This window comes from Myotis daubentonii, chromosome 3, assembly GCF_963259705.1.
Source record: "Myotis daubentonii chromosome 3, mMyoDau2.1, whole genome shotgun sequence".
NCBI classification, from domain to species: domain Eukaryota; kingdom Metazoa; phylum Chordata; class Mammalia; order Chiroptera; family Vespertilionidae; genus Myotis; species Myotis daubentonii.
Window position 1 is genome coordinate 71,560,061 of NC_081842.1, and position 10,039 is coordinate 71,570,099.

Here is a 10,039-nt window from a genome sequence, read left to right on the forward strand (position 1 = left end):
CACCTGCCATATGCCAAACACTCAGTGCTGGAGGTATAGAGGAGAATAAGAAATGATTATTTCCCTAAAGCAACTTAAAGTCTAGTAAGGCATCGGACATTGGGGAAAAGAAATAACTAGGCTAGTGCAGAGACATCTGTTCATGTGTAATTATTCAGGCAATGAATCTATGATGTGTCCACAGTGAGACCCTTGCTTTTGAAGTTATTTGTGGCATTAAGCTTGTCTTACTATTAAGAATAAACAAGTCAGAAAGATGGCTTTTTTTCCCCCCAAAGCATAACTTAAGCTAAGCTCCCCCATCCAGAATCTTCTAGGTGTGTTTGTTCTCAAATCACAACCATTATCAAAGAAGATACCTGGCTCAGCCACCAGCTTTTCCAGAACCAGTTTTAAACTGTGAGCCTCTAATTCCTGGCTCCTTCTTCCTTCATGTGAGTTTGGGATCTTGGTGTCCACAAATGGTAGTAGAATTCAATCAGGATCATCTCAGTCCTCTAACTTTGAGTCTAAAGGATAATCTCAGTCCTAAAAGTCTGATTCTAAACATAATATTCTAAAGAGTTTAAACTTCAAAGTCAATGTTTTGGAGTCTCTTCCCCTTTCCTCCCAGAAACCTCTTTGACCCCTTTATAAATGTGCCTCCCTTCTCCCAATTATTAGTTCTGCATTTCAGGAAATCTCAAAAGTAGAGGGAATAAAAAAGTAGCCAGATATTCACCAACCATGTTCTATTTCTGGGTACATGAAAATGATTTCAGTTGAATTTAATTCAGTGATTATGATGAGAATTAAACAGAACCTGGTATCAGGAAATGCTATCAACATGGACCATTATAGGTGACCAAATACATAGAAAGCAAAAATCAGGAACTTGATTAGACTTTGTAGAGCCATACTTATTAATCATGTATGTCAAGCTACTTATAACAATAAAAGCATAATATTAGACTGGGCAGCCAGACAACCTTAAGAATGTTCTTCCGGACAACCTTCCAGACAAATCTGGGACTGCTAGGGCCGAGCCCCTCACATGAAATTCATGCATCGGGCCTCTAGTTTACCATACATATCCAATTACCAGGTAGCACAACAATAGCATTAAAATGTATATAAATGAAATTTTAAAGGTTTTATTTGTCTTTCTATATATACAAATAGAGATGATAGAGATATATAGGTATATAGGCCTCCAAGCTTATCCCTCATCAGTTCAGCTCTCTTTTTACACCTTTAAGAACCAAAGGGTACATGGCTACTAAGCTACTTGAGTTATTGTGGAGGGAGCACCCCATCCTGATTTAACCACAGACATTCGGAGGTTCTTTCAAAAAAACATTGATTGGAGATTTAAGTGGCTGGTCATTCACTCCTAGGAACACGGCAGGAGCAATATGACCAGAAGATCTTTCTGTAGCCTACTACCTTTTGTCACCTCTTCTTTGGCATGGGACAGTGTCTTCTTTTACAGTTGTTTCTGTCATTCTCCCCTGGGACCCACCCCCTTCCTGAATCAGAACCCTGGAATCCTTAATTGCTTATCTTTAACCAGCACATGGAGACAGAACAACAGGGGAAAAGAGCCCTGAGCTAGGAGAGTTGTCATGGCAGGTGATCCCAGAGTGAATCTGTTACTGTTGGCTTGACCTACGTCACCTTTAAACTATTCCCCTGAAACACTCTACTTCCACAGGCCTGTGGCTCTTCTAGCCTCTACCAAGCTCATCCTCATTCTTTACGCTTCCTCTTCTCTATTATCTCCTTCCCTAGCTAGTGGTCAGCAAACTCATTAGTCAACAGAGCCAAATATCAACAGCACAACGATTGAAATTTTTTTTGAGAGCCAAATTTTTTAAACTTAAACTATATAGGTAGGTACGTTGTTATTAACTTAATTAGGGTACTCCTAAGGCTTAGGAAGAGCCACACTCAAGGGACCAAAGAGCCGCATGTGGCTCGCAAGCCGCAGTTTGCCGACCACAGCGGACCCTTTACTTTCATTATCCCCTTCCCAGTGTTCCACCTTGCAATTATTCTTCACCCATAATCGCTGTCTCTTGCTTCTGCTTTTGTCCACACTCAACAGCTTAATCTATTATCCAAGTGTTAACACAACTAACTTTATAATAAATAATACCAAGAACATACTATTATCTTTATTAGATATTTCCAATATCCAAAGGGACAACATCTTTGGACAAATCAATTTGCTCAGCCATTGGGGGAAACTCCTTCGACTACTGGAATGCAAATTTTCTTCTTATAGCTAACTTGTGCCTGCTTGGAACCTTGATGAGTAAGGAGCCTTAATGGTTTCACAGCTAATTGAAAGCATCAACTTATCAAGTTCTAAATAACCAATTTTTCCCTGCTTAATGATACAGAATTCTGCAGTCTTAATCGGGTGCCTATATAACCCTTGAGTGGATTCCAAGATAATTTTTGAGGGACATTTTGCTCTGTCTCCAAGCAAACCCATGATTAATGTCTATACAGGGCAGGTCAGCTTCTCAATTTTTATCTGCATCTCATTTTTTACATATAATACCAACCTGACTGATTTCTCATGTACTCTCTAAAGTATATGAATCTACAAGATAAAATAGCAGTGCTTCAATGGTTCGAGACTTGCCAAGTCTAGAGAAAAACAGACCTAGAAACTCGTGTTTGAGACTCTGCAAGCTTCCTGTGGCTCTTGGTTTTCTTGGTCTTCTATTACTTTTTTCAGATGCACCATGAGTTTTAAAAATTAATTATACATACAAATTCAATTTATAAGCTATAAACATGTGCTAACTAATATGTTTATTCTAAAGTGTATATAAGACAGAAAATATTAAAGAATAAGAAAAATAAATAAAAATAGAAGCTCTGTTATTTACTTATGACCCAGTGGATCATTTTGTGTACCTTTAGGGCTCTACATTCAACATTGAAGACCCCAGCTCCCGTGTACAAAGAAAGGCAGAAGAAAACAGTGCTAGCCTTAGCTTAATATGGAACAGACAGCCTTGTCAACCCCAGCCCCATCTTTCATACCCTTATTTTCTTTAATTGTCCAGTTACTTTTACCCAGAGGATGTTTACAGCTTCTGTCCTATGCTACCAACTCTTCAAACTTTATTTATATAAAATAAAATACAAGTTAATCAGTGGAGAATTGCTTTGGAAGAGGAGATAAGAAAGATTTAAAATGTACCTTCACGTTTGGGTCATTGAGAAAGGAGTGCACTCTTAGGAAGAGAGTAGCTCTAGGGAGAGAGAAATGTTAAAAGACTTCACTTAGTTTCTCTACACATGTTGGAGGAACAAAAACCTTTCTTCCACCCTCTCTGTATAAGATGATAACCATTTTTCCAGGAATGCAGAGGCGATGTCCTCAGAACATAAGCAGTGACCACAAGGGTAAGGGTGCAGGCACAAAGCACTGTGCATTGTCTATAGCGATTTTAAAACCAATAATAAATTCGTGTAAAACTCAACTCAATTTTTATTATTACCATACACTGGCAATTCTAAATAATGTCGATGGTAAAACACTCTTCCCCCAAAACACTGATCCAAACAATTGCTGTGATTACTGTTGAGTGTTGCTAATGATATGTAAACTTCAAATTAGCAAATTTTAATACTTATTTTAAAGAGTCATATTCTACATGGGAGTTAATTCAGAGAACTCCTCTTATATAGTGAGGCCCCCCATACTCAAGTCTTAGCTATATGCCTTCATTTTTAAGTTAGTTCTTAAAATGTTCAGGTTTATATTTGTGTCACCAAACCCTATGCTACTACATGTTTCTGCAATTAAACAGTAGATTTCAAATAAGCAGTGACAATCGAGTGCTTATATAGACAAATTAGCAGAACTTGAATTATATCAATTTGGTCATTCAATATTATTATGAGGAGTTTAATTGTGCTTCAAAATATAAATTCAAAGATTGTGCAAACTGAGAGGTATAATATTTTTGTTTGGTGAGTGCAAATTTAGTTCACACAAAAATATTAGACTAGATGTAAACACTATATTTAAAATTCACATATATTCTTTTAATAGTTATTTTTGTTTTAAAACCAGATAATGAAGAGAAAGTAATGATTATTATTGATCATTACATAATAATGACTGAAAATAATTTTGTTATGACAGAGATGTTAGAAGTGGTCCCCTCTGGGTATCCAATGCACTAGGCATACCACTGACTGCAAGTGTTACCCAGAAGTGCTATTCACTATCCTTGCTGTCCAGGCTCCATTTAATCTAAGAGAACTCTTGTGTAATCCTGTTCTCTTCTCTTTCCCTGCAATTCTCAGCAAACTCACCAGTCAATGCCATTGAATTCATATTTGCAAACCAATGTCCTGGTCATCTACTTCCTAGTCTACCACTTTCTTTACCTGAGCCATAAAATGGTTTCTTATCTTCTTTTTTTAGATTATATGTGTTATTATATCAATCTGTGTGTACAGATTAATCTCAGATTTATGTTTTTGACTCTCACCTTTCCCCTGAACCCCAAACTTGTTTACCAATTGCCTATGCCACAGCTCTGTCTGGATGTCTAACAGGCATATTAAATTTATCATCAGATATGATTCAATATTCTGGTGATATCTACTCTTCTTCCAGGATCCCCCATTTCAGTGAATGGTATGACTTTTCAGCAAGTTGTTCAGAACATAACCTTCATCTTTTGCTGTTCTCTTTCCCCTGTATCCCACATCTAATCCGCCAGTGAGCTCTAAAGAGGCTCAGCCTTCTATACCCAACCCAAATACATCCACTTCTCACTTCTTCCCTGACCACCTCTGAGACCTGGAACTCTGCAAACACCTCCTGCCTGGTCTCCTTGTTTACCTGTTTTCCCTCCAGTCTCTTTCCCACAACAGGGGCCTTAGTAAGCTTTACAAAACATACATCATCTTGTGTATTCTCAACAAAACACTCCAGTAATTATCTGTCAAATTTACAGTGAAGTCCAAAGCCCTTGTGTTGATTTAACAAGATTTAATGACCTGGCCCCAGTTGTATTTTTTTTTTTTTACCTCTTTTCTAAATTTTCTTTTCCATATTCATTTCACTCACTCTGGCCACAATCTTTGTAGCTTTCCTTCAACTCACCCACCATCTCCCTGCCTTAAGCTCTCTTTTAAAAATATATATTTTTATTGATTTCAGAGAGGAATTACTCAATGATGAAAGAAAATCATCACTCAGCTGCCTCCTGCACAGCCCCCACAGGGGATGAGCCTGCATCCTGGGCTTGTGCCTTGACCGAGAATCCAGCTGTGACCTTCTGGTTCGTAGGTCGATGCTCAACCACTGAGCTATGCCCGCTGGGCATCCTGTCTTAGACTCTTTAGTCCTGTTTGCCTCTTAGCCTGAAGCATTTGCCCCAGCACTTCCTCTGTCTCACTTTCCAGGTCATTGCTCACCGGTTACCTTTCCTGAGATGTCATTCCAGAGCACACTGCATTATGAGCACCAGTACAGAAGCACACTCAATTGTCTTGCCTGATTTCTTTTTCTTCGGAGAATGTGTAAATATATGACATATTATATATTCATCTCCCACATTACAATGTTGTCTCAAGAGCACAAGGACTTGGCCTGCTCAGGATCTCTACTGACAATGTGATACCTGCCACCTCGTGATCGTGATGAGACAAGATCAAAGAGGAAAAGCCGATACACTGAGGCTGGTGGAGAAAAGGGAGAAAAGGTCAGGTTGGTAATGACCCTGTTGAATCTCCAGAAGAGCCTTGGAATCATGCACCACTCTTCTGGTTAAGTAAACAGTATGCTTCCTTGTTTGTACAATACGGGTCATCAGATTTCTACTTTCCAACAGCTGGGATTAGCCAGGGACAATAAAATGATGTCTTAACAGGTGATGAGTAGAGCCCTCACTCAGCAGACCATAAAGTAAGCTTTTCCTGATTTAAAAAAAACAAACAAAACAAATGGCCTGTAATCCAGGGCAGTCAACAGAAATTCCTGTGCCAGCCTTATCAGATTGCCAAGAAGAAAAGAGAGGGAAGAACAGGAAAGCCAGATAATTCCCCTTGACACTAGAGAAGCAGAACAAAGACAGCCAGTGTTTACCAAGGACAAACTGAAGATCATCACTGTTGTGTGCACTCCCCAATTGGCAGCGTCTCTGAAAATGTACTACAGAATGTGTTTGCATGTGTGTACATGCTTGTGTGTTAAGCGGTACCCAGGCTATAAAACATCCTTGCCTGAAGGATGTTTTGCAGACCTTTGCAGACCTTTTCTGAGCTTTTTGGTGAGTGAATCCTCTCTGCAGCCACCTTCCCTCCTTCTCCAAACTACTTAGAGAGATCCAAACTCCATCTGGACACTGCCATTTCTCCACGTTCTCTTCTCCCTTCCTTCCCAGCACACAGGCTCAGAGATCTCAGCGTTTTTCCAATCTTTCCTCCCAGCTCCAGGATACTGCCTTTCCACAAAATGAAGCCTACCCCTTGCAGCCTTCTCATGCCCATCCTCCTTCTCCTGCTGATGAGCGCAGGGAGGACTCAGCAGTCCTTAGACGCCATCGTGGATGAAAAGATAAAGGATGCTCTCCAAGGTTTGGGTAATTGACTAGAATTGGAGGAAGCGGAACAATAACCCCTGATCATGCCTCCTGCTCCTAAACCCTAGCTTCTCTGCTGTCCCATCCCTGAAACTCAGTCTCTAATCACTCCACTCAAGCCCAAGATTCCTGCCCAGGGCTTTCCCACTCCCCCGTCTCCTTTTGGGCTCCTGGCTAAAAGTTCAGGTTTCCTTGATACAATGAGATTGATGGTGATGATGATGAGGGGGAGGAGGAGGAGGAGAGTAATAATTTATGAACACTCATTATGAATGAGGTATGATGAAAAGCTTTACACAGATTACTTCAGTTAATTTTCACTTTCTGAGGTTAGTACAACTATTACTTTCATTTGAAAAATTAGAAAACTAAACATTAAAACTAGTTAGTCACCTATTCATGGACACAGGGACATATGTGAGGAAGAAGGAGATTAAGGAGGGCATTATGGGAAACAGATCATGGGCAATACCCCTTCTTCTCTCCTACTCAGAGTGCAATCCACAACCTCCAACAAGGATCTCATGTACCAGTGTCACCAACTCTGGCAAACTGTCCTCCTGCCCTTCAGGTGAGTAATTCCATAAGGAGGGATGGTGGGTAAGATGCCCTGTGATCTCCCCTGTCCATCCACAGCTGAGTAATGACTCCTGGCTCCCAGAGATCACTTACCCATTCTCATTTCCCTTAAGGAAGCTACTGAAGAATCTTGGGTTTCTGCCTCTTCCCTCCCCACCTTTCTTTCATGACCTGATATATGAGCCCTTCCTCTTAATTGTCCTGTTATAGTCCTATCACCTACCAAGTCCCCTGCCAATTATTTCTCTTTTTCAATCTATTGCCCTGTTTCAGTGGTTAGAGGCACCAGCACAGAGGTGAATTTATCATGAATGTGAGGGAACAGAAGTGCCTAGGCCCCTCACTTTCACAGATCTCCTCCATGGCCATATACCTAAATGTGTTATTTTATTAAAGAAGACTTTCACAATTGAATTAACTTTAGAACCCACAAAACCTAGATCTATTCCACCCACGCCCGCCTTCCCTCTGAAATTCGTCATATATATTTTTGATGTTACCACTCTGGCTTAGGACACCTCTAGCCTCTCAAAATCTCAGGGCTCTGACCTCCATGTCTCATGTGCCCATGCAGGGACTTTTGTCACCGGCTGTGCTTGTGGTTATGGCTGTGGTTCCTGGGATATTCGAAGGGAAACCACCTGTCACTGCCAGTGCAGCATAGTAGACTGGACCACTGCCCGCTGCTGCCAACTGGTCTGAGAAGGAGGATGAAAACCCCATTGTGTGACCATGACTGCAATAAAACCAGGACCCCACACAGGAAACATGACTCAAAGTGTCCCTTTCATTTGTTATAACCCTGCTTCTTAGGTAATAAAGGCAATTTTTGCATCTAACTGTGTATGCATATATATTTAAATTTATCTTTATTGTTGAAAGTATTGCAGATGTTCCCTTTGTGTTTTTTTCCCCACTGACCCCCTCCACCCTGCACCACCCCTCCCAGGCCTTCAGCACATTATTGTCTGTGTCCATGAACAATGCATATATGCATATAAATTCCCCAGTTAATCTCTCCCCACCCATCCTCACCTTCCCTCTGAAATTCATCATATATATTTTGATGTTACCACTTCTGGCTTTGGACTCCTTTAGCCAGAAAATGTTTCTAGCATCCCAATTACTCCATCTTAGCAAGAATTAGGAAAAATATGAGGAAAACGGGGAAAGCTGAGATGGATACTCCAGTTCTTTTATTATTTAACAAAAGGATAATGACTTTGTGCCAGGCATTTGGCTTGGTAGTAGAGGTAAAAAGAAAGAAAATAATACATGTTCCCTTGTGGACCTCTCCAGCTAACATGGTGGGCTCCAAACTAGGTGCTGGCTGACTTTCCAAGTTGAAGGCTGATAAAGGCAGTTTTACAATAATCAATTTCTAGATTTTTTATTTGTATATGTACTGTTTCCTAAATTTTGTGCCAAGATCTCCTTTAATCAAGGTGATAATTTGCCATTGTGTTTCTCCCCCATAACAAAATGAAAACAAGCGCTTACCTGCCACCAAACCTTCCATGATTCATTGCCCTGCGTTATAAAAATCTGTTGAATGTCAAAAAATGATTCAAAATAGGGTGCCAATGTTGAGTGATTCAGTGACTGGATGACAAGTCTTTTACAAGTTAGGAAGCTTCTAGGTTTTTACTCAATACTGGAGGAGGACACGATCCAGTTATCAGTGGATAGGCCACCAAAAAATAACTTTTAATAGTAAGTTGCTGTGTGATTTTTAACTAATAATTCAAAAGGAAGTCAAACAAATTGAACAACAATACTATAATAAAATTTCTTCTTCCTACATACTTAATTATGAAGTAGTCTCAAAGCTTATAATTATGAGGGAAGAAAATAAGAATACAAACTTTATTTCTCTCTAGGATTATTTATTCATGGGTATGTAAAATACTTGGGGAAAAGTAGCCTCATCTCTCTCATTTAAGAAATACGTTTACAAAAGATGCCATTTATGTTTATCAATTACTTCTCAAATTTTCTTATGTTTTGTTCAATTGTATATTATTAGTCATTGCAATAATTAAAATGTACTCCTATTTATGGCAGCTAGAGTGAGTTTTAAAAAATATAAAGCAAATTATGTAACTTTCATGTCCAAAGTACACTTCTAATGACTTCTCATTACACAAAGAATAAAATCCCAAGTATTTATCATGACCAAGAAAACCCTACATGTAGCCACTGGTTATATCTCTGACCTCATTTCTGATCTTTGCTCACTTTGTCCTGCCCACACCTGTGTTCTTTGTGTTTCTGTAAGTTATAACCACCCTCCTACCTCAGGGCCTTTCCACTCTGTGTTCCCCACATAGTTACATGGTTCTCCACATACAAGGTCAAGCCTCAGTATTTTTCAGAGAAACCTTCTCATCATGCTTTATCTCTTGCCCTCCCACCTTTTTAAAATGCTTCTCAGTCCTGATATCATAATATGTATTTATCTGTCAATTCCTCCTTGGGACATGTGATCCATGAAAAATGAGACCTTATTTAATTTGCTTGTCATTGAATACTAAAATAGTGCCTGGCACATGGAGGTGCTGTAATGAATGATGAATGAGTCTACTACTAAGTTCAACTTCAAGTCTGAGTCCACTTTCTCTCCTGCTTTCTATTCTTTTTCCTTTAGCTCAACCCTGGTCACTGAAGGACAGACATTGTTTTAACTGGTCCCTAGGCTCCATTCTCGAGGTGCTTATAGGAGAAATAGCTGTACATGAGAGGGTACCTCTTTGAAAGAAATCCAAAGAGAGATGACGGAGGCTAGAGAGGTTGGCAACTGTAGACACAGAAGTCAGATTTTGTTGCTCTGGCTGAAATAGATCATTGTCCAATCAGTG

The 10,039-nt window shown here is 39.7% G+C and overlaps 1 protein-coding gene across 2 annotated transcripts; it reads left to right on the top strand.

Annotated features, from left to right (window-relative positions):
* Positions 1-6,259: 6,259 nt before the first annotated feature.
* On the top strand, positions 6,260-8,020 carry RETNLB (resistin like beta). Of its 2 annotated transcripts, none has more exons than XM_059686008.1 (4): positions 6,260-6,290; positions 6,451-6,602; positions 7,096-7,173; positions 7,756-8,020. In XM_059686008.1, exons 2-4 carry the CDS (start codon positions 6,476-6,478, stop codon positions 7,881-7,883), a joined length of 333 nt encoding a protein of 110 aa, XP_059541991.1. In that variant the 5' UTR covers positions 6,260-6,290; positions 6,451-6,475; the 3' UTR covers positions 7,884-8,020. The 2 variants fall into 2 exon arrangements, with proteins under 2 accessions (XP_059541991.1, XP_059541992.1); XM_059686009.1 differs by having other exon boundaries at positions 6,451-6,596.
* The last annotated feature ends 2,019 nt before the right edge of the window (positions 8,021-10,039 follow it).